The sequence below is a fragment of the Mesocricetus auratus genome, unplaced genomic scaffold (assembly GCF_017639785.1).
Source record: "Mesocricetus auratus isolate SY011 unplaced genomic scaffold, BCM_Maur_2.0 Super-Scaffold_100015, whole genome shotgun sequence".
Classification (NCBI taxonomy): Eukaryota; Metazoa; Chordata; class Mammalia; order Rodentia; family Cricetidae; genus Mesocricetus; species Mesocricetus auratus.
This window is the reverse complement of record NW_024429198.1, coordinates 46,478,905-46,504,370: the sequence shown is the minus strand read 5'-3', so window position 1 is coordinate 46,504,370 and position 25,466 is coordinate 46,478,905. Positions and strand designations below refer to the sequence as shown.

The 25,466-nt window shown below is 40.6% G+C and overlaps 1 protein-coding gene and 1 long non-coding RNA gene across 9 annotated transcripts in view; one reads left to right on the top strand and one right to left on the bottom strand.

The window, feature by feature from the left end:
- LOC110343440 overlaps nt 1-25,466 on the bottom strand; it is a 286,166-nt gene that overhangs the window by 152,694 nt on the left and 108,006 nt on the right. For 6 of the 7 annotated variants that reach the window (XR_005881688.1, XR_005881684.1, XR_005881683.1 and 3 more), the window contains one exon: nt 4,973-5,057. This is a non-coding gene — a long non-coding RNA (uncharacterized LOC110343440). Of the gene's footprint in view, nt 1-4,972; nt 5,058-22,093; nt 22,229-25,466 lie in introns of all 7 variants that reach the window. The other variant, XR_005881689.1, reaches the window with a different exon arrangement.
- Nucleotides 1-25,466, top strand: part of Chst9 (carbohydrate sulfotransferase 9) — a 241,840-nt gene that overhangs the window by 189,929 nt on the left and 26,445 nt on the right. The window contains exon 5 of one of the 2 annotated variants that reach the window (XM_040757868.1): nt 20,263-20,300. The exons of the other annotated variant lie outside the window; for it this stretch is intronic. Within the exon in view, the coding sequence (XP_040613802.1) occupies nt 20,263-20,300 (38 nt within the window). The remainder of the gene's footprint in view (nt 1-20,262; nt 20,301-25,466) is intronic. 2 annotated transcript variants of the gene reach the window in all.

Here is a 25,466-nt window from a genome sequence, read left to right as displayed (position 1 = left end):
CTAGGAAGGGTCATGAGTGTGCCCAAAGGCCCCTGCATGTGAACAGCATTATCCTCCATGCTCCATCCAATTGCACTCAAGCTAAAGAATACAAATGCCGCTAAAATAAGATTTTTAAGTTTTGATTTATTAAGTGAATTGACACTGTTCAGCCTTTCAAAATGATACAGAGTCAGGAATGGTGGCTCAGAACTCTAACTCCAATACTCAAGAAGCTGAGTTAGGAGAATTTCCCCGAGTCTCAAGCCATCCTGGGATATATAATAAATTCAAGGCCAACCTGGCTTACAGATCAGAGTGTGTCTCAAAAAAATAAAATAAGGCAAAATACAAAATGATGTTAATCAAGAATACTTGATGACATGAGAAGGTATTTAGGTGAATGAAAATGTGTACAAACTATATGTATTAATTTGTAAAGTAAAATTTAAATATACTGAAGAATGTGCCATAAATGCTGCCCATTTGTCTTCATGCAACTTGAATTGTTATCACATAATAAAAGAGGCTGGTTGCTCTATAAAGACATTTATTTGGCTTATAATTCTGATGGGTAGCATGTCCGAAGAACATGATACCAGCATCCTCAACCAAGGTAAAGAAAAAGGAAGGCAAACCAGCCCTGTGCAGAAGGGCTAAGCACAGGCAGTGGCTCCCTTTATTATAACCATTTTAGCTGGAACAGACTACTGCACAAGGCCAGAGTAAGTCCCTTCCAAGGCCCAGGCAACCAATGGCCTGTCTAATTTGCCTTTGGCCTCACCTCTTAGTGGCCCCACGGGCACCCCAACATTGACATACTGTAGACCAGTTATCCAACACAGGAACCTGTGGAAGATTAGTTCCAGCTGTACGCTGACGATGGCACAAGCCTCGCCAGTGGGAGTCAGGGTGACAAATCGTTGTTGATTACTTTCACCTGAATTTTCCAAACTCTTCCCAACAAATAAATTGAGCTAATAATAAATAAAATAAGAGGGCAGTGTAGCCATGCTGAGTGTGCTTATATCAATTCAATTTTTCTATTTATTTTGAAATACAATCTTCTTTATTACATATATAACAGAATTCATTATAGAAAATCAGAGTGTGGAAAGAAACAAAAGAAAAGAATTACTCTTGAATCCATTATTCATTTATATATCTGTAAGGTTTTCTATGAAAATACATGCATTTCAATATGAACAGTTTTTGACTGGTTCCAGGGAAGGCACACTGGACAGCTTTTCTGTGGCTTCTCTAGCCAGCCCTTCACTGAGAGACTCCTCCTGGGTTGCTCTCACGGTTACTCTCTCTCAGCCTGCAGCAGATATACAGATCTGGCTCTGTATGGCCCCTTTGAGATTTCTCTAGAATTAATCTCAGGATCCATGTCTACTTTGGATCTTTGTAAGACCTCTGAATTAGCTAAAAAAGAAAAAGAAAAGAAAAGAATTGAGTCCGGCAGTTACAATTTGAGTAAGGTGAGCAGCAGTGACAGGAAAGCCAACTTAGACCCTCTTTGGGTGAAGTTTATGGCTATACAGCTGGAGATCTACATTCCTGGGGAGAATTCACTGTGATCCTGAACACACTGCTCCACTTCAGCCCTGGCTCTGAGTGCTACCAAGTGATCCTGCATAGGCCTGCTTCCTATTCAGCAAGCCTAAACTGTAGGGATTCTGACCTCTGACCCCACCTTGTTCATGCTCTCTGAACACTATTGACTCACAGCAGAGTTCTTCAACTTCCTGGGCCATTTCACTTGCCTAATTAATATTCAGCCACTTTAGTTCCAATTTTGCCTGTGACTTCAGCACCCATGATCGGATTCCCTCTTCCTCAGGAGCACTGAGCCCCTGGCACTTTGCCGAGAAAGATAGGGAAGTACCCCGCCATGCATGGATGCCACTTTGAAATTGTCTTCTCCAACAGGAGCTGGGCTCTTCCTGTTAATTCCAACTGCCAGCACCCTCTCATAAGCCTCATTTACATTTTCAGTAGACCTCCTTGCTCCAGAATAGGGTGTATTTCCTCAGACTGTTCCACATTCTTGTCTTTCCATATCAGGAGACAATGCATCTCTTCTCCTGCTCAAAGCACATCTGTGCCGTAGCTGTATCGACAAGAGTTCTGTGACTTTCTTAGGAGTCAATTTCGATCCAGTCCAGAGAATGCAAAGACAGACCAAAGGATACTTCCCAAGTTTAGTATGGTGAGCTAATGTGTTTACTGGGGTTACTTAGCAGAGTGTGACCTCAGGCAGCTGCATTACTGAAAAGTCCCCTGTACAACTTAGGGACAATTATACCATCAAGGAGTGGCCCCTCTCCCAGCATTTGTTTATGGTTTATATAAGCTTGGAGAGGGCCCATGAGCTCCTACTTTCTGAGGAAACATCCCACCCAGAGACAGTGCCTGCCCAAAACTGAGACAATCACCCAAGTAGCTCACTTGGCAGAGTACTTGCCTACCTTGTGCAAAGCCCTGGGCTCCATCCCCAACATCACATAAACTAGGTGTGGTAGCCAATTCTTATAATCTCATCATTCAGAGGTAGAGCAGGAGGCTCAGAAGTCCAAAATCATACTATGACTACATAGCAAAGTCAAAGCCAATCTGAGAGACATAAGACACTACAAAAGAGATGGGGGGGCAAGGAAGCAGGAAAGAAAACAGGAATAAATAAAAGAGAGAGAAAACTGGGACAAGTTAAGGCATGAAGGGATTCCCTGAGCTCACTGATGTAGGAGTCTCAGCCCATCATAGCTATAAAAAGCACGTCATAGGACAGAATTGTTCAAGTCGAAGCACGGAGCAAAGCAGAGCCCTATATGGGAATGGCATAGAGCAAGACATCCCCCACCACAACCCTCCCCATCCCCTGTCATGACCCACCTTCCCAACCAGGATCTGCCTTCCACAGTCCCTCCACACCCACCAGACTGCTCAGATTTTAAATTCATTCACTTAATAAACCCTACACCACATTAGAGGCTCAGGATGCGGTTGTGTCTTTAAAGGCCCTCAGCTCCTTCACAATGTGTCCTACAGCCACCTCTTTGTTAGTCCAGTCAGGTTGACAAGATTAACTGTCACAGGACCCCTGGAACATGGTCGCTTTCAGCAATGACTTGGTAAGTCCCAATCAATGTAACACACACACACACACACACACACACACACACACACACTTGCCTTGGTGTGCATGGTAATATAAGAGTATAAACTGATGATCTCTAGAAGGAATAAGCACACTTAAGAAAGGAAGACCAATGGTAAATGACTTAACTGGAATTGTTTGGGGTTTGGTTTTTTTGGTTTTGTTTTGTTTTGTTTTGAGGTGTGCATTTTTCCACTGATATAAAACTTCTTGGTTTGGGCATTTTCTCTTCCTTCTTACTGAAAAATTCAGCTTTTAGTAATGTTGATATTATGTGCTCATGATATTTATTATCCTGTAGCAAACTTAAATTAACTTCAAAGGCCAGGCATGGTACCACACACTGTTAATCCCAGCACTGAGGAGGCAAAGGCAGGCAGGTCTCTGTGAGTTCTAGATCAGCCTGGTCTATAGGGTGAAACTCTGTCTAAAAAAAAGCTTCAAAATTATATTCCACAATTCCTACTAATGTTAAGTATACTTAGTGATGCCTACAACTTCTTCCCACTATATTTTCAGTGTATTTCATACTTAAGTTATAAACTACAGACAAAAACAAAATACTTTATTCATGGTGACTTGAATTTTATACTTTGTTTTTGTTCTTTGGTTTTTAGCAGTTTAAACAGTTTCTTTTTATTGTCTAGTTTAGGGTTCTCATTCTTGACCTTTATACTTTGAGTGTCCCACAGGTTTACTCAAATTCACAGCTATGTGGCAAGATATCTCCTAAGAATCCTCACTCCCAGAGTTGTTCCCTCAATGGGATACTCACCAACCCTTCCCCATAAAAACAAAAATCAAACAAAAAGAGTAAATAAATTCATCTCTAGTTTATTCTTTCTGCAAACATGACCATATGGACATGCAAGGCCTAATCTTAGAAAGGTTGCCTTTTCTTACTCTCTATCCCTTATCATTTACTTATTTATTTATTTAGTTAGTTGTTTGTTTGTATGAGTGTGTGTATACCTGTCTGTGCACACATACCATTGTATGCATGTGAAGTCAGAGAATAGTTTGTGAGAGTTGGCTTATTCCTTCCACCTTGTGGATACCAGGGATGGAGTCATGGTGGTAAGGCTTGTTGGCAAGCACTGGTATCTGCATAACCATGTTGCCAGCCCTATCTTTTTATAAACAGTCCTCCCATGAGTACCTATGCTTGAGTTATTCTTTGTGTTCTTTGCTGTTATGAGTAATGCATTCATGCATACACTTTTGAGAGTACACGAGAAGTCAAAAGGTTAGCCAAGGAACAAATTTACAAGTAGTTTTATTAGATTCTCAAAAATCTCTTTCACCAGCCATGGAACAACAGCTTTTCGTTTCCTGCTTTCCTTCTACTCATAACACCACACCCCTGTTAATTTTCTCCTACCTTCCTGGTCACGCTTCCTCTTGCCTTTCTGCATTCCTCTTCATCTGGTCACAGCCCTGCTTTCTTCCTTCTGATATGTTCCATTCTTGCTGACTTCACTGTTGACCTCAATGAAACCCAGTGCTATTATAACATCTACACCCACATTTAAACCCAGACAGCTCCCTTGAGAATCACAGTCACTTGTCCATCTACCTACCTGATATTTCTATTGTCAGAGACCCTGCAGGTACTGAAGCAATGCAGAAAGTAGAACGCATTGCTTTACCCCCTGCTTCCCTGCTTCTTAAATGACATCAGTCACCCAGACTCTTGGCACATTTCCAGCCTTCTAGATGTTCTCATTTCTCTCTCACACTTCCCCGCTAAATCAGTTTCACCTCCTGCATATTTCTGAGATAGGTGCTACATACACAAACACACACACACACACACACAGACACACCTACCTTAATGTATTCATCCTCTCTCAGGACCTCCTCAAGGAAGCTGCTTCCATCTCAGTTCTTCCAAAAATCATCTCATCACAGCTTTCTGCAATATTTTCAAAGATGTAGGAGGATTATTAAGAATGAGGTACCGCTTAGAGTAGTATTGAATCTACAGTTACAATCATTGCTGAATATTTTATCAGGAAAAACGGTCTAGATCACGCATTGTCTAATGTGTGAGAAAGAAGTCTACATAGTAATTTAGGATTAAATCTTTCTGAAGCAGGCCTTTCCTAGGCTTAATAAAGGCATAGAGACAGCAACTGTTTCTGGTTATTTGAACCAAGAACCAGCATCAGGCTAGTATAAACAGCTTTTTGTATAGCAAATATTTCCAATCAGAGGAAAAAGGAAATTCAGCGTTAGTAGTGAGTTTAATCAAACTTAAGGAGAAAGACATTTCTGGTGGTGTGAGATTGTGATTGGTAGTTCAAGCAACCAAAATATTATTGACCCAAACTTGGTTAAGAGAGAAAGATAGATAAGGCCAGACAATGAGAGCAGACAAATGACCCCTGCAATTCTGTTCTCAAATGTAGAATTACAGTGAGATAAACACTGGCACTCTAGATGAATTCATATATGTTTACCTACAGCATAAAACTGTATAGGCTTACATTCTCTATTCATGTAAGAAAAAAGCAGGAAATTTTAAAATGAAAATTCTCATAACAAATCAATTATAAAATTGTTGTGAAGATATTGAAGATGTAGCTTAGTTAGTACAGCACTTGCCTGGCATGCATGTAGCCCTGAGTTTAATCCCAGTATTGAATAAATAGGACATGTTGTTACACAACTGTCTTCCCAGAACTCAAGGCAAAGGAAGCCAGAGTCAGAAAGTTATTTTCTACTTTATCCAGGGACTTTAAAGCCAGCCTGGACTAAACAACCTACCTCAATAATAGTAATCATCATCATCATCATCATCATCATCATCATCGTTGTTGTTGTTTTGGGGCAGTGAGAAGGGTCAGAAGGTAAAGGTGCTTGCCAACTCCACACAGTCTGCTTGTTAGCCTTTGCATACATAGTCTGCTGTCCATGAGCTAAGCCCTCTATCTTAGTGTGCTTGCTGACCCACTGAAAACAATTGGGCAGTTGTGTGTGTTAGCTTTGTTCGCAGAGGAGGGAGCTCAGAAAGGTTGTGTTATGCCTGGTAAGCCCCAGGTCTAGCCCTTCATTGAAACCCTTGTTCTGCAGTCTGCTCTTCCCAAAGCTAGGCTTGGCATCCTTGGATGTGTACCAAATTTTAATTGACAATTTTTTCTGTTAAAACTTGGGGTCTTTTTTGGGGGGAAGAGGTTGTTTAGGGCTTGGGAGACTTGGGGCCTTTGTTATTGTCACAGGGTCTCATGCTGTCCTGAGTGACCTCCAGGTCCTTAGGCAGCAAGGATAACTTTGAACTTCTCATCCTGCTGACTCTATCTCCTGGATGCTAGGATCGTTACAGGTATGCACCTACATACCCAGTTTATACAGTGCTGATGACAGAAGCCAGGGTCTTGTGCAAGCTACGCAAGCATTCTTCCAACTAAGCTACGTTCCAGACTGTTTTGATGATTCAAGAAAACAGGTGACTGTAAAATTGTATATTCTATAGTCTAGGAAAATTTATCAAAGTTATTAACCAAATACAACTCTTCTCCAATGTTCTTCTAAGTATTTCAAATCCAGAGCCTTCCATTCCACAGTCTCTCCTCTCAACTCTACAAGCGACTGCCTGGTGTTTTATGCTCTCCTCTGAGCTCTGCTCCTCTCTCCTCCAAGTATCTTCCATTATTTTAAATTTTGCAAACGCTGAGCTGTGCTCGCAACTCCTCTAGTGCCCTTCTCTCAACTGTTCTCATTTTCATGATTTTACTTTCACATTAAGACATCTTCTCCCGGTTAACTGAGTTTCCAGGGCCTTCACTTTCTTTCTTTCCCACTCACCCATCCCACCTTGTGAACTGTCAAGGCAGAGGGCCTTACACTCATCCAGTGCCCCCGACCCCGTCACAGAAATCCCATCCCCATCATGCCTCTGGAGTCATCTTCCTAAAACACCATTTTAATTACTCCCTAGTTCAAAATGTTCTAGGATAACCTCACCAAATTCAAGTTAGTAATGATCACTTATACATAAATGCATAAGCCCTATGTTCATGACACTGGTCCTGGATACACTTTTCACTTCCTGTTTAAATCATCTCTTGTATACAACAGCACACTAAAGAAGCAGAACCTTCCCTTCGTTGTTCCATACTCATTGGCTGGCTTGAGGTGGAAGGACATGTTTTTGAGTGTGTGTGTTTGTGTGTGTGCGCGTGCACATGCATGCGTGCACGCGTGTCTACTTGTTGATGCAGGTATGTGTGTGATTGTGTGCATGCACACGTGGAGGCCAGATTAATTCCTGTGTTACTCCTCAATTGCTCTCCACTCTTAGGTTTTATTCAGCGAGGACAGTTGGCCAGTGAGCTTCATGGATCCAGCTTTCCAGTCCTCCTGATCCTCAGCACTGGGGTTACAGCAGGCATTGCCTTGTTGCCTGCTTATGTGGGTTCTGGAGATCCAAACTCAGGTCATCTTGCTTGCAGGGCAGACTCTTTCCAGACTGAGCTATTTCCCAAGCCCCTGGCATGTGATTTTACTCTTGCTTTCCCTACTGAGTGGGGCTCTGTTTCCCCTCACCAGCTCCTGCTACTCCCACTCCCTGTTCAGATGCACAGTCCTCCACAGAACCACTCCTGGATTCCCATCATCTCATATTTGTGTCAACCTTTTGCCCGATTTTCACTGTCATTCTTAGAATCAAAGTCTTTAAGCAATGAAAAGCGCACTTAGTCATCGCAACACTCAGCATGCACAAAGACAAGGAAAACAAGTAAGCGGGAAGGTGAGGCAGCCTGCCGGGTAGCACAGACTGAGAGTGGCAGTCAGGACTGGAGGCGTCTGAAAGTGGCCCCATCACCACAGCTGCTCCATCAGGACTTAGGTGCATTCTGCCTCTGAACAAATGAGCAATTTACTATAAATATCTGACAGCTTTATGATTTGGTGTTATTTGTGTGTGTGAGAGAGTTCATTGTTCCCTCTACTTTATCTCTGCATCCCTTAAGCAGTTAACATGCTAACTTGTCTAAAATATTATTACAGGACCAAATAAATGAGTTTTAAAAAAGACAAAAGATCCCTACTTTGGGCAGAAATCTGCAAACTGTTTGGCTTAAAGACTGAGTAAGGCAAGTGAGAATTTATCTAGACATTTTTTAATGCAAGCAATAATGTTTTCAATTGGTTCAAGTTTCACATTGAGTTCTTAGAAATCTGAAAACTGAATTGAGAGTCTCCAATAGGTTGACAGGCAAGGGAAAAAGGCCAGCAGTAGAGGTGCAAACATGCTTCATCTGTTCTCTTTCCTGAGGCTTTGGACTTTCAACTCAAAGTGTAATTATTTTTAACTGTCGTTGAGCCAACCCTCAAGCCATCTCACAAGGGTATTTTTTCGGAGAGAGTAAGTAATAAATTATTAGCAACTTAATTTTTCACCTTCTGCCTATAAAATGTACTTGGGTGCTTTTCAGCATTTGTTTCCACAGGCATGTATATATGTATATACACACCTAGGTACACCCACAAGTCACACCCCACATATCTGTACAACTGACGTATGGTACAGGTCTCTTTTAAAATGTGCATAACCATAGCTGTAGAGGAAAACTCCACAGCCATGGTGATAGTCACAATTCATACTATGGCAGTGATAATTGCTAATTGCCATCATCATACTATTTAAAGCTCAGTTCTTGTGCCTAGCATTTTCTGCAGTAGAGTTGTAAGCAATGACAACACATCTTAAAAGTAAGAGATAAAGCTAGTAGCTTCATATGAGGCTTGAGAGTCAGTGCTTCTGGATAGTTCTCAGGAGAGGACGGAAAACAATTGATATCTCCCTCGAGGATAAAAGCAGCAAGATAAACATGTCTGCACTATATGTATTAGTACAAGGCCTTCTTAGCCATTTGTCACAGAAATAGACTGATTTCCAACAACAGTTTACATCAAACTCTGTCTTGAGACAAAGAAACTGAGGTTTGACGGAGATCGAGGTATCTGCTCGGCAACATAGCTTCCTGAGCACCCTTAACTCACTTAGCCCCTGGGTTCCTGCACCCCTCATCCGTTTTCCTTTCAGGGTTTCGGGGCATTGTTGCTTCAGTTTGCACAGAGTTAGTTGGAGGTAGGCACCATAGGTTTGATTGATACAGCAATTTGCATCTCAAGGCGGCACTCGATAAATACAGTGCCATGAAAGGCTACTCTCTCACCAGCCAATTTCCCCCTCTGGGCTGACTTTAGAAGCTCATTGATGTCACTTCCTTCCTCAGTCAGCAAGTGAATTTTCTTTAATTCTCAAGACCAGCTGTCCATGCTGTCAACAGAAAGTTATTAAAATTCCTTTAAAGTGAATAAAAATAGCCTAAAAGCAAATGTACTTGGAAACAGGAAAGAATCAGTATGCAAAGTCCACAAACCTCTGAGCAAAATAATGTTGATCCAACCAGAGATTTCAGGCACTGTATATTCAACATGTTAGAAAAAAATAATTAAAGGATGCAAAAGCATGTGCTGCTTAATCTTTTATTAGTGAAAGTTAATACAGTTAGAATTTAGCTCCATAAATTCCAATTCTCCTTTTCAAATATGATTTGAATAAATTGAGAGATGATTTAGGTTTTCTTTAAGTGGGGTTTCCTTCCTGTGTTATGTCATGGGTCAAAGAACATTAAATATCCACCAGACTAGGAAGATCCAGAAGGAAGGGAAATATTATCTCTGACAGCCATCAGAATTGCTGGAGCCACAAAAATAATAATGCAATTATGCTTTTAACTTATTAGGGTTTCAACAGCTCAAAGAGAGAGATCGTTTATTTCAAATACAAAGAGCCAGAATAATTGGGCTGAAGAAATGGTTTAGTTGGGAGTATTTGCCCCATAAACATGAGTACATGAGTTCAGTTTCCAGAAACCATGTGAGAACACATGGCAGGGTGGCATTCACTTATAATCCCAATGCTGAGGAGGTGGAGACAAGTAAATTCTGGGTGCACTGGTTGACCCAGCTAAATTGGAATGTTCTAAGAAAAACCGAGAGTTCTTGTCTCAAGCAAACAAACAAACAAAATAACCAAGCTGGCGTGTATTTGAGTAGACATCCAAGACAGAAGTTTTGCCTCTACATGAATGCACACACACACAGACACACATACTCTTCCAGAAATGAACTATCTAGGTCCAAGTAACGCTGAGTTTTGTTGGTCACTGTTCTCTTTACTTCCCCACCAAAGTTTGTCCTAACTCTCAGTTTCTCAGCAAGTAGACTCCCACCTTGTTGCCTAAGTGTTGCATTACCTAGCAACCAAGTACCTCAAGCATTGGCATGTTCCCAGGCACACATATCACCCATTGTCACCCACCTCTTCCTTGACTGAACAGATTCCTTGACTACTGACTCACTCTGATTTTTTTGTCTCCCAAACTTACACTGGGTTTGTACTGAACCAGACCAGGTTTATGTCTTAGGTTCCTGCCATCACTTATAGGGTGTGTCCATCACCAGCCAATTCTTTCTACCTACTTTTACCATGAAACTGTATCTTAATTGCAGCATTATCCAGGAAAATGATAGAAATTTAGCTAAATCCAAAAGAGAAATTTATGTAATACTTAATCTTCATGAAAAGTAAAAATCATTTCCTAATTTACTTAGAATTAGTTCTTCATCTTTGACTTCAGTTGGCAGAAGTTGGAATGTGTAATACTGTACAACAAAGTCGTGAAAAAGGAACATGTCATTTTGGATTGGTTTTCCAAGACAGGTTCTCACTATACATGTAACACAGATTGACTTTGAATTTGTGATCCTCCTTTCAGCCTCCCAAGTTCCAGGATCACAAGCATGTGAACCCATGTCCAGCTTAAAAAACAATGGTGATGATGATGATCCTTATTAATTGGCTGTTTATGTTTTCATGCACAATCAATTTGGGGACTCTATTTGTTCCTTTTCTCACTGTTGTGACAAAATACCTGACAATCTAATAAAGAAAAGGTTTACTTTGACTCACAAATCATGGTGGGGAAGACCTAACAAGAAGAGAGAGAGGCAGCTGTCACATTAAGCTACTCATAAACAGACAAATGTCCAAGTTCAGTTTCTTCCTTCCTCCCTCCCTCCCTCCCCCCCCCTCTGAGATACTAGCCCATGTCTTGTTGTCACCCAAAATCAGAGTGAATCTTCCCTTCTGGATCAAATATCTCTGGAAAAATCCTCCCAGATACATCCAGAGGTGTATATCCTGGGTGATTCTAATTCATGTCAAAATTAAAAAAAAAATAAAGATTAAACATCACAACTCTCCCATGGCCAACTTGAAACCAAACACAACACTTTTAAATTGTAGCCTTTCTCTGCTGCCTCTCTAAGTTCATGATGATCACATGGTGCAAAATCTATTGAGTCTCCTTTCAAAAATCCCCACACTAGTAGTTTCAACAAAGTGCCAAGTCTTTCTTCTAAGACTTAAGCCCATCTTTTAGCTGTAACACCTTTAAGATCAAAAGTTATAAATTTTTCGACATGCTATGATCCATAGTACACATCTCTGCCCCAAAAAGAAAGACAAAGGCAGAACAAGACAGAACAGGGCAAAACAAGAACAAAGCAGAGCAAGCATGACCCCAAACCTTGAAGCCCCATTTCCAGCGTCTAAGGCTTTCGATAGAATCATTTGTCCGTTGGCCAGTGATGCCCTGCATGGCATTTTCCACCTTTGCTATCACATGTTCAGGAAAGCTTGATAGGAGAGCATTTCGTATCAGGGAACTTCAACCTATATCTGCCATCTGTGCCATTCTGTCCACAGCAATGACCTTACTGGGCAAATCTGTCTCTCCCTGGACTCCATTCTGATTCACTAAACTTCTGAGGATATCTCCTACTCCTCGCAGCGTTTGCTCCATGCCCATTTCACAAGCTTCTTGTCCACTAGCTGCCACAATTTTGGTTTCATGTCCATAACTTGTCCTTTCTGGCCTTTGGTTGGTTAGTTGGTTGGTTAGCTGGTTGGTTGGTTGGTTGGTTAGTTGGTTGGTTGGTTTTTTATACCATTGTCACTCCAGATTTGCAAGGCTGACTCTTGTATTTCTTGTTTAGCCTGAATATCAAAACCTTGCTAGTTCTTCTTTCCTCATTTCATGTCTTCTTATGATATTTTCATCTCAGTCTACTGTTTTTTACTAACACTACCACAATTACTTATTTCTACTTCTTCTTCTTCTTCCTCTTCTTCTTTCTTCTTCTTCTTCTTCTTCTTCTTCTTCTTCTTCTTCTTCTTCTTCTTCTTCTCTCTTTCTTTCTTCTTTATCTTCTTCTTCTTCTGCTTACCTCCTATTCTATGAAAAAATTCCATAGGATCAAGGACACACTTTCTTGTCCTCAAGACTCAGCCCACTGCTGGCACTTCCTTGGTACTCAAATATTTTTTGTGGAATGATAGTCCTAATTTTTAATGAATGGAACCTTGATAACTTCCCTACTGTTGAATAAAGTTGTTCCTGATTCTGATGAAGGGAATGGTTTACAGATCAAAAATTAAAAGATGGCTCATATTCCATCTTATGGTTTACTTCTGATGAATTCTGAACCCTGTCAAATGCTGTGCTGGTACCAGTCCCTTTTATATTAGTTGCCAAGATGGGGCTAACCATGGTTGTTGGACCTCATCTTTAAGATCTTTCATTACTCCTATAAAAAAATTCCAGAATTTAAAATAAAGTGCATAGCACTTTAAGACCTCTGGTCCAAGCTAAAACCCAGAAACTGAGTCACTGTCTCTACTGCCCAGGGACTACTGTTCTTCCCCCAGTCCCATACTATCATCGGTTCCTTTTCATTGTTTTCTAGCCTCTGTCTTTCTGTCAATAATGGACACAGTCATAGACTCCTTTTCGGGATAGGCAAGGCTCTAGTTCACTGAATCAAATCTGTCACCATATTAATCCTGTTTCTTAAATTCTAGAATCTTTCTTAACATATCAGGACTGGCTAATCTTGTGACAACCAATATTCAATAGTTAAATGTTATAAAATTTCTCTGTATATGCCAATTAATAATTGCATATTTGTACCCCAGGAAAAAGGAACAGATACACTGACTTGCCCCCACCCCCACATACTCATCACATGACTTTATATGGAGCACTTTTAAAGCAATTGATTACTACAGAAAGGATCATGCTAAAAGTGGATTATAATGCAGACATAGACAAAAGCCTAGATGAGAAAGGGGGTGAAGTCAAGTTTTTTGGAAGCAGGAAGCAAGATGTTTGGCAGCTACTGTCTTGTTTACAGTTGAGTCCCCAGAGCACAGTCCTCATGTATGACTCAGGGAAGCTGATCCAATGGTATCATCTATTGAATAAGTGAATAAGTAATGCCAGATAGAATCCTTTCTGGACTTGATTTCCTGTAGCCATGTGTTACCAATTATTCTCAACTTCTTCCTCATGCTTCGATTGATTTTTCTTCTTTATCTTCCTCCCTAGTCTCAGCCCCAAAAGCCATCTCCCCCTGTTTCCACCCCTACAAAAGCCCCCTAACTATTCCAGGTTCTCTCCATACTCTGTCCAATTTGCTCGCCATTCTACTCTTCCTTCATATACCCTCTCTTCTGAAGATGCCATAGTAGCTTCCAGGTTGTCGGCTGCTTCAAACATAACGGCAATTGACTGGTGTTCAGGCCACCCTAATCTCCGTGGACAAGGCTACTTTCATCTAGACCCCCTCACCTACTAACCATTCACTCTCATAATAGTCTCCAAACTTTTTGAAAGTCTGAGTCATGTTCTGTCTTCTCATGATTCTTGTTCCTATACCCCAAAGCCAAGTCCCATCTCTGAACTTGGATTTAGCTTCTCGTCTTTACCACATCACTAAGCATTTGTTCAATCATACCTGTTGTGATAAAGCTTGAGGGAGACCTTGGTGGATTCCATAGCAAGGACGACCAAGGCAGAGGGACAAATATGACAGGCAAACAGAGCTTAGTGAGAAGCTTTATTAGAAAGGAGAGGGGGAAGAAAGAAAGAGAAAATATATAAAGAAACACAGAGACAGAGAGAGGACAGAAGAGAAGAGGGAGACAGGAAAAGTCCTTTCTGCCCCAGGGGAACAGTGGGAAAGAGACCAGGAAAGGGAGAAGGCAAAGTAGAAAGCAGAAAGAGAGCGTAAGTAGGCAGGGGTCTTTCTTTTAAAGGGGTCTGACCAGAGTACTGCCTGAGTGCATTCTGTCAGATGACAGTGGCAGGCCAGCATAGTGCCTGAATCCTTATAATACCTATTGTAATTAGTTACTTTTGTGTTTCTGTAATAAAACTCCATTACCAAAATAATTAGAGGAAGAAACACTTTATTTGGGCTTATGAATTCGGAGGGAGAATCCATGATAGCAGAGAGGCCTGGCAGCAGGTGGCTGGTGCAGGAAGCTGAGGCATCACATCTCCAACCATAAACATGAAGCAAAGAAAATTACCTAGAAGCAGACTAAGGCTATGAACTCTAGAAGCCCATCTCTATTGGTGTACTTTCTCAAGCAAAGTTGAACCACACACCCTCAACAGCAATATCAGATGGAGACCATGTGTTCAAATACATAAGCCTACAGCAGACCTATCTTATTCAAAATACCACACCCACCCAAAAGATAAGGCTATAAACAGTATTCTAATCCCATTCATTAAAAGGTTAATCATAATGCTATTAATACTGTAGCCCTGAATTGTTGATGATACATTTCTGAATAAGCTAAAAGAGGAATATACAGTATTTAGTGGCAGTCTCTACTGGAAGCCTAGATGTTCCCCAAGTCTCAAAACATTTACTGGTAACCCCCTCTGTGTTTGACAATCATATCATTCACAATTCAATTGGTTGAAAACATTTATTGTCAGTTCACCTGTCATCCCAGCACCAGGGTAGCCAAAGCCAAGTTGTAATTTTACACCAGCATGAGTTAAACAATGAGTTCTAGGCCAGTATGAACTACATAGCAAAAGACCCTGATGTCATCATCCTGATTGTCATTGAAATCAACAATCATACACTTCTTACATACTATTTTTCTCACTTTCTCTTGCTCTCTCCCACTTAATCTTAACTTTGTTGATGTCCTGCTGCAAACTTATTTATCTTATGTTGTCATCATAGGAGTATTTAGGAGGTCCCTGACATAGTAAAGGCACAATAATGTTAAAATTCAAATACTGTACACTGAGTCTTGAGATGAATAGTTTCAGATTATGAAATTACAGGAAACAGTTGACAAGTGATGAATCTGAAGTTTCAAAGAACTCGAAGTTAACAAAAATCTGGTATCTGGGACATTCTTTCACATGTGGTGACCTACCATACGAAATAAACTTAAAACTGCAAATCCTTGCAGATCTTTGCCTGGCTGCAGAAGGTCTAGGAATTGTTTGCTGTTGCTTTATGTCAGCATTTTCAGATGATCAGATTCATAGTTGGTCTTAGGTCCTCAAAGGGGCCTGTTATCTTAAACAGGTTAAAAATCACGGTTTGAAACTGTTTAGGCAGAAAAAGAATATCCCTTGAAGGTTTTTTGTCAGTTTGAAGTAATTAATCAACTAATGTGCAGTAGAAGGAGAAATGAGCAGGTATCCAATGCACTTACAAGAATAAGATATAGTTATTCAAGAATGCTAAACCTCTGGAAAGTCAGTCCCACAAACACTGATGGCAATATCTTAGAAATGTTGCTACAACTTCCATTCCTGAATGCCACTGCCGTGAGGACCAGCCTCCAACAGTTCAGGATTTGAGAGGGACCTACAGAGTAGGGGGACTATCATTCAACTTGACTTTTCTATCCAAGGAAGTAAAACTTAATATTCTCGGGGCAGCAAGGGGGCTAAACCTTAGGGTCTTTCTCTGTTCTCTGTCTGTTCTTTATTTCTTTTCTTTCCTCTATCTAGATATATTCCTTTTATCTCTCTTAATGTCTTCCTTCTAACTAACTTTATTTTTTCCTCTCAGCTTATATACCCCAGTAGAATCTTTAAAGAAATATAAAACTTATATACTATTTTTAAGTGAATGAATACAAGTAAAAAGAACACATTTTCCATGCCCTTTACATGATTAAACATTTCACATATTACTGGTGAATAACAATTTTTCCCAAGAATCCACATACATTCATGTCCAAGAATCTTGATATAGATTACATAGTGTAAGCAAGCAAAATATGTTTCTCGGTCAGTTCTTTTACTGGCAGGCTGCATTTTTGGTTACAAAGAAAAGACCAATTATCTTTTTATTTGTCTCAAAGGTAATCTCTTAAGGAATCTTAGAAGAAGCACAAATCTAAACTTTTATATATGAAATGAATCAGTCAGCTCTATTTTAAATTCTCAGGGTTCATACCTACTCATCAACAGTTTTTTATAGCAGGAACCTGAGGGCAGAAATGGGTACAAGGAATTAATCATCACCCTTGATCACTAACCCATCCTAGCAAGAAAGGTGTGTCAGCTAATAATAATTGGGCTGCTTTGTTCTTGTCCCTTGACCTCAAGGAGTTCCTCACTCAATGATGTGTCTTTCTAAACTTTAAATTGTTTTCCAAGATTTTCTACCTCAAAGCCATTATCAAAAGCATCTTAACCTAACCTTTAGTCATTATTTAACGCTTTGTTTTAGCTATGATAAACACCAAAACCTGAGGACACAGCTCTCAACATTAAAATTAAAAGAACTTGAGCTAAGGTAGCTTCTGGGACTCAATTGTTTTTCTTAATAATTAACCTAAGCCACAGTGTATATGGTCCTCAAGAGAAACTAGCTGAGTGGCATTTCCTTGTTATTATTTTCTGTCCTCTACAGCCCCTGTTTTATCAGGAGCAGGGACAACACTTTTAACAATACAGCTTAAGAGGAGAAAAATGGAAGCGGCAAACATGCAAAGACACAGCAATAGCCAGAGACCTTCTGGGGCCAAGGTTCTAGGGGCTTGCAGATTCGAGATTCACCCATCAGAGCTTTGCTTCCTGGTCACTTGCCACCTGCTGTTTCTGTGACGTGGCCACCAGCACCTGAAGTTTATGAATGGACAACAAGGTCTCAGCATCATGTCCAACAATGGCCAAGCCAATGTATCCACAGCCTCCTTCGGTAGCTCATTCTGCTGCAGTTATTAAAGACACCATGCAATCAAGACATAAAGATCTTAGGCTGCTATTTCTGCATTCTATCAGCTCTCCAGTGCAGCAACCTTTTTGAGATGTCTTATTCCCCTGGCTTTGTAGTCCATTTCAACAAAACATACAAAACAAGGACCAAGTATGTGGCAGACAAGATGTTCTATCCAACCCAGCCATTGCTGTGTGTTAAACAGTAAAAATGGTGTAATAGAGCACTGGTTTTCAATGGTAAATGCTATGAAATTGGACAAGACATACAAAGAATTTTATCCCTAGTCTTATACCTAAAAAAATGATTTCTGTTTATTATAGTTGTTCCCTGGAGACAATGTATAGGGAGGAGAATTCATAACTCAGGACAAGTCACAGAGCCGAGTACAGCAGCCACCTACTTCTCTCCCTGGTCCTTAAAGCGTAGTCAGATTAAAACAGGGAATTCCTTGGAGCTGATTTCCTACTGTTGCTGTAACAGATCACAGTCATCCTGCTGTTGTCATCAATACTAATAGGGGCTAGGAAGAAATCTCAGTGGGCATGAGCACTTGTTGCTCTTCAAGACAACCTAAGTTCTGTTCCCAGCATCCTCATCACGCCTTCACCTGTACTCCAGCTCCAGTAGATCCAACACCCTCTTCTGACCTCTACAGACTCACACATGTCCACCCTCCCTCTCTCTTCCTATCTTGGGAGAATTGGTCTCAGGAAAGCAAAACTCGAAGGATGCTTATGTTGCCTGTGTAAACTTTAGTGTTTGTGTAAAGGCTGCATATTTCCTCCCACACCCTTCAATCGTGTCTAGTTCTTGTTCCATGTCTAGTACTGAAAATGGTCCCTGTATGCATCATCTCAGAAACAGTAATAAGAAAAACAGTAATAAGAAAACTCCACAGATCCAGAGGTTGGCTGTACTATAATGTTGATGTCTTTAAAAAAAACAGCTACACAGATTTGTCAGTCTCATGGCTTTTGAGGTCAGAAGTTCAGGGACAACTCAGGGACTAACAGCAAGGTATTGACCAACTGCACTTGGAGGCCCTGCGGGAGGACCCATTTCTTTCTGTCTCTGGGGTCCTAAAAGTGAATTCAATAGCTTTCCCTCAAAGCATGTTGCCTCCACTTTAAGCTCTCTGCATATAACCTGATAAAGAAATCTCAACATTAAAACCTACCAAGAGTGTCCAGTGGAGATATTGAAACAAAGAAAATCGTTTTTTATTATCTGGACCCTCCAAGCTTGGCCCCTGGCATTTCTTGGCAACAGCTTAATCAAATAGTCGCTCTCAGTACGCCATCTATTTCCTATGCTCCTTGTATCTCTGCTGTGCCCTGAATGATGCCTCAAATGGTACTGAATTCCTATAAAATTTCAGTGTATGCTAATTATTAGATGATTAATTGACTGGGGAGTATTGCATCTTTAAAAAAAACAACAGACTCCAGGTTTTCTTTTTATTACAACAACAACAATCATAAAGTACAATTGATGGGAGTAATTTTTCTCCTTCTAGCATAAGGAATAGGGAATTAAATTCAGGTCACCAGGCTTGGTGACAAACACCTTTACCCAGCAAACTGATCTGATAGATGGCCCACAGATTAGCAACTTCATAAAAAAATTGAACATGCAACTCACATTTGTGTCCCATGGTATTTATTCCAGAGAGATAATGATTTATGTCTCATTCAAAACGTATGTGTTATGTTTACAGCAGCTTTACAGTCTGTAGTCAAACCTAGAAACTACACAATTAATAGGGTACATCCACACTGTGAAATAGTACTCAGAAAGCAAAAGGAAGCAACTGCCAATACACACAGTCATGAGAATGAAATGCAGAGTTAGACTTGGAGAAAATACACCAATCCAAAAGGTTTATACTGTACCTATGATTAAAATTCAAATACATTCTTGATTTTAAGATGTTATCACTGGTACAATCTGGATAATGGGTTTAAGGAATTTCTCTATTCCTTTTCATATGTGTTTTATTGTGCTTTTGAGACAGAGTTTCACATTGTAACCCAGTCTGACCCCAAACCAGTAATCCTCCAGTTTCATCCTCCCAAATGCTGGGGTTACAATCATCACCCTGCGTGATCTACCTTACCTCTGTCTTACCTAACTCTGCAATTGCTTAAGTTAAGGCTTATTTTTAAAAGATGTGCTTAATAAAGTATTCACCATAGCGCTGTTCACAAGCAATAATTTTGGTGCTACCAAATTTCTTCTTTATTTTTCTCCCTGGAAACTCATTGATTATTAATTTCTTATTCCTAAAGGTTCTATCTCCTGTTTAAGACACATGCGACACTGGTCATCCTGGGTTGTTTTCATGACTGTACTGTGTTGTTCTTACATTCTTATTGCCCATGCTGCTCTGTTGCCTTCATCCATTGCTCTGATCTTTTCTCATCCTGAGCAAGAAGGTATCATCAACTGAGCTATTGGTTTGGATTTCAATCTCCAGCAACACCCTACTAATGAAAGAGGTCTCCAACATTTCCCAGGCAGAGAGTTGCTTTGGAAAGAGCATTTCTTGGCCAGAATGGTAGCTAATGCCTGTGACCTCAGCCCAGGGGAGGCTAAACTAGGAGGACCTTGAGTTTTAGATCAACTAGAGCCTTGTGAGCTCAATGTCATGAAAAGACTTCCTGGGAATGCCATGGTCTGAGAAATCTTTAACAGATTCTAGTCTTTTTATCTCTTTGTCTCTCTGCCAAGTTGAATACAGCTTGCTGGCTTCATCCCTAGCAAGTGTCTACTGAACTTCGGTTTCCCTTGACTAGCAAGTTCTTTTTAGATTTTGACAGCATGTCATCACTATTGCTGCATCCATACATGTCCCCATTGTGATTTAGATCTTGTCCAAAGAGCCTGTGGTGGCTAGAGTGATCTGACCCAGGGTAGGGCAGGATCATCAGTTCTGTATTTTGTCTTGATAACTGGTTTCATACAAAATTTCTTTCTGCTTTCTTTTTCAGTGACTACAGGGAAAATCCAAGAACACATCACCAATCAGGTATTTCCTCACCTTCTCACAAACAAATTCAAGGTCATTTTAAATGCTAATATTTGCATTAGTAAATGTTTCAATCAGCTTGTGCTCATCATTAGCAATGAGCAATAGACACACAGTCTTGGTTCTTAGAACCAACACATCACTCATCTGTGAATGACCATGCACTTTCTTTGTCTGTTTCCACCCCATTGCTTCCCTCTACCTCATCATACCCAAAACATGAAGAGTAGACAAACCCTGTCACTCTACACATGTACGTGTCCCTGTTGTCAGTTCTGGAACAAATAGACTCACAACTCAGGTGACTCTCCTCTGTCATCTCAAGGGTTAATTCAAACAGATTAAATTGAATGGCTACCAGGGCCCACTAGAGAGGAAAAGCAGCTCAACTTAGTGGTGTGTTCTTGTTTCACACATGCTATGCCCAGTCTCTGTATGATCTAATGGCTCTGTTGTCAGCTATATATACTCTTTACAGGATGGTGACATATAGCCATCCATGGGATAAACTAAGAGAGGCTGTCACCAAGAGTTATACTGTCAGGGCCACTGGCCCCTTCTGTAGTCCAGCTGAGCTGCAGGACCTCCACCTGCTATTCACTCAAGAGACTCAGAAAAGACTGACATTTGGCCTGTGGAAAAATACTGCTCAAATTTCACTCCCAGATACAAATTTTTCATGGCTTTTTCTTTCTTTTTCTCTGGTATAAATTATAAATAATCATTGCCAAAGAGAAAGGTGGTAAGTGTGCATTTATATTGGACAAGTTACATTTTTCTTTTCCTATGTTCTACTTTTTATTGTTATGATTATTTTTCATTATCTTTTTAGTTAGCATGCAAATAATGGGTTTCAGTAGATTTTGGATGTTGCTTTGTTGCTAGAGTGCTTTGTTAAAGGAGTGTGAAGTCCTGCATTCTTTCTCCAACACCATCAAATTAGATGTGCTGGAGTTTGCCTATACTACAGCTCTTAGAGGTGGAGGCTTGGGCATGGGATTAAAAGTGTAGGCTATCCTTGGTTACTGGAGGAGGCGGAGACCAATCTGGGATATTGGGTTCATTACAGCATCCTCCTACATGTGTATTATACTTTGTTTATGTTTACCTCTCCCATCACCCTCACTTGTCTCCCCTCCTTCTCCTGGTGGTCCCCCAAATAGTTTCCCCTCTGCTAGAATACAGTCTGACTGCCATGTACCTGGATAAAAACCTAAAGAAACCTAAGTCACATACCAGAGAGGTATCATTATGTATGTGTTGTTGTGACAATATTCTCCTTTATCTCAGTCGCTACTGTCTTCTAAAAATAAGCTTCAATTTTAGTTCCCATTGTCAATTTACCCAAATAAAAATATGGTTTTTGCCTTGTCAGTAACAGATACCCTTTAATTCATCAAGCTTTAAACACTGAAAATTCAATTTTCTTAATATACCCCACAGAGAAATCAATAGGCAGGATCAAGCATTTATCTGGCACATTTTTGTGTTTCTTTACATGTACATGTACGGATGGATGGATGGATGGATGGATGGATGGATGGATGGATGGGATTTTTAAATTGGCTTACAGGATACCATCTGGGAATCCAGCAATGGATCTTTTTGCACTGGAGAGGCTGAAAAACTGAAGCTTCCCACTGCACAAGACTGGGTGCCTCATCAGTTCCAATCTGGTGCTAAAGGCCTAGAGGATTCCTGAAGAGCCACTAGTCTTTAGTCCATATTGGCAGGCCAAAGAAAGTGTTAGCCAAAGATAGCAGCAGAAGCATCAACAGGATCGATGAACTCACCAGAAATGTCCTTCTACATCAGGGTTGCTGCAGCTGGGAGGAGCCACCAAACCTCAGAATAGGTCTTCTGCCTCAGTGTAACTGAGAACAGCCTTTTAGTATGACCAGAGACATCTCTAGTCTAGAGATCCCTCACTGTTATGAGGAGAAAAAAAGTCTCATGAAGGATTCTAGATCTTGTCAAATTGACAGTCAATATCAACCATCAAAAACATCAACAATAATAGCTTTAAAAATGCTAGCAGGAGTAATTAATTTTAAGATAGGTAAGACACGAACTGCAAGGGTTCTCTATATTTAATCAGGAACCTAGCAAAGTGTGTGCGTTAGAGTAAAGGACTGTCAGTCAGTCTAGGATACTGAACATGGCTAGAAATTTTCAGTTTAAAAGACAATGGGGGAAAATGTAGGTATATGAAGAAAAAGAAGAGATCTCATCATGAAATTTGGTAGGGGGAAGGGGAGGGAGTGTATCTCAGAAGACAAAAAAAATGTAATTTTCCCATTTTTGGATTATGGCCAAAAGTTTCCCAATCCCTTCCGTCACCCACTCAATCTTGGACACCATTTTAAAGGTTGTGTTACAAGAGTCAAGCAGCCTACATGGTATTTGAGAATACCATGATTGTGTAATGACAAAGCCATCTGGTCTCTCACTAGGTTCGTTTACCTTCTTAGCTCTGTCTCTTTACATTCTTTGAATGAACTCAAGTGGTTTTACAAGGCAGAGTCATAGTTAAGACCTGAGAGTTTATTGTTGCTATGTTTATACATTTACTACAGACAGAATGCTTTTCTCATAAAGATATCCACTTTCCCCCATTGATATAATGGGTTAAAATAGTAAAGAAATAAACAACCACCCCTCCCAAAAATCGAGTTTTCATTGAGAAGTTTCCACCATACATATGTATTTTGCTTGTTGAGACTACTCTGCTCACAACCCAGCCTCCTCTTTCTCATTCCTTCTCCCTCCCATTAGTCCCTTTGTGTGTACTTCTTGTGTGGTGTGTGTGTGTGTGCATGTGTGTGTGTGTATACATATATAATCATAAATATGTGACTGTGTATATATAATATGCATACACACACACATATATATATATAGTCACACATGTGTGATTTTATGTATCTACATAAAATCTAGAAACCACAAATAGAAAGAAAGTGTGGTATTGCCTTTCTGCAATGGGCTTAATTCACTTAATACGCTTATCTCCAGCTGCACTGAGGCAAGTCCTTACAGGAGAATTTTTGTTTCCTGTATGTTGCTCCTTTGTTCATTTGGCTAAACTAATAGAATATGTGAACACCAAATATTTACTCATTATCTTAAACACGGATCTGATGCCAGTCTCAAGAAGCAATTTAAAGTCTTTGAACTTTAACATGAGGGAGAATGCCTTAATGCATTTCTCACACAGCCCTTCTCAGAACAGAGTCGCCTTGTGCAATCTCCATATAACAGCTCACATTTCTAATACCCCATTGGAATTTCTATTCATCGTTCTTCCAATGAAGGACGTGTTTCCCACTCTCAAAAACACAATTCAAAGAGTCATCTAACAACTTTTATTTATCCAATTTCGAGAAGCAAAACTAAGCCACCTTGTTTGCTTTTTTCTCTTTTCTTATGCTTTGTTTCTTTTTTCTGAAACAAGATTTTATTGTACAACCCAAACTGGCATGGAACTCACTAATGTGTCCCAGGCTGTCTTCGAACTCGTGGTAATCCTTCTGTCTTCCTCTTTTTGAAATCAGTCTGCTACCAAAGCAATTTGACTCTTGAAGAGGATTTACTTTCATTGGTAGGGAGATGTGTCCCAGTATGCATGTTGAGCTTGTGGGAGACAGTCCTCTCCTACAACGTGCCTTCCAGGGATCCAACTCAGGTGTCAGACTTGGTGGCAAGCACTATTCCACGAGCCTCAAGAGAAACACTTTTGAAAACTCACTTTGGATAATCAATACAGTATTCTTTATCAGACGGCGATGCAAAATGGAATGTTGTTGAGCATTAATCTTGCACCTAAATCCTTCCTACTGGGCACTATAAATTGTGTAATTAAACTGAAATTGAAAATCGAGCCTTTCCTCTCACCCTTTCTTTCCCCTGCAGTGGCAGAGAGAGATTTCTGCACCAACAGGAGAAACCAAGGCTGGGAGGGCGGGGTGCTCAGGATCCGCTGCCCAGTACCCACTGAGTGTCTTTAGCCTGGCTGGGGTGGGGGGAAGGGGCGCTCAGGATCCGCTGGCCTATACTCAGAGTGTGTTTTTTAGCCTCCAGATCCTTTAGCGCACCTGATCTCTGAGAACAAACAATCATCTGGGTCCTCTAGAGGGAACCCTGAATTCTTTCCCATGTAACTCCCTGAGGAAATCAGAATGTGTTTTTAAAAGTAACTCGTTAATGTAGCTTGTTTACGAGAAAAGGACAAAAGGGAACAGCAAAGAGCTTGGCAGCTCCTGTCCCAAGATGTCATGAATGCATGACCCATTTTTTCAGCTGTGTCTTTGGCAACTCACTGCTGTAGTAATCTCCTATTTGGAAAATGTTACTTGTTGAGACGAAGCCTCCTATGGGGTTTGCTGAATAATTTTCACCATGGTAGATTAAAGCAAATACCTTAAAATACTTCCAAAATTATTTCCAAAACCAAATAATTGTCGTCATGAGGGGAAAGGGAAAGAAGGGACCTGAAAGCCTTTCCCTTTTGCTGCTGGAAACAGCCTTGTTATAGAGTCAACAATTGCACCCTGCAGTAAATGAATACCGGCTGTTTATGTCCTTTACAAAGCAGGTCATCAAAGCCCCGTGTGCATGAGGACCTCAGGGTTTTGCAGCAAGGTGACCAGGACGGGCACTCTGTGTGGGGATCCATGGTTTATGAAGAGGCATCTGTGCTGTGGAGGACAGCCCCAGTGCAGGAGCTGGCTCTCAGGCAGTTTGGCCCTCACTGATTGCCCAGGTCAGTGAGAGCCAAGTCCGCAAGTGAGCACCCAGGCTATTTGTGAGTCTTCTGGAATTGCCATAGCAAATTAGTGGGAATGAGGGACAAACAAGTCTAGAGGCTCCACATCCAAAGTCAGAGTGTTGCGGACAATACCTTTCTTCTAAAACCATCGGCAGGAGTCTTCCCTACACACCTTGGTTCCTGGTGACTACCAGCAATCCCTGGTTCATTACCACACCACTTCAATCTCTGCTTGTTCTCCTCCTCCTGACTCCACCCCCATCTTATAAGGACCCCATCTATACTAGCCATGAGCTGGTATTAATGAAAGCATTCTGATTATATTTAAAGATCCTAAACCTAAATAGGATCATATTGACAGGGACCAGATATCAGGACTTCAATATCTCTGTCCAGAA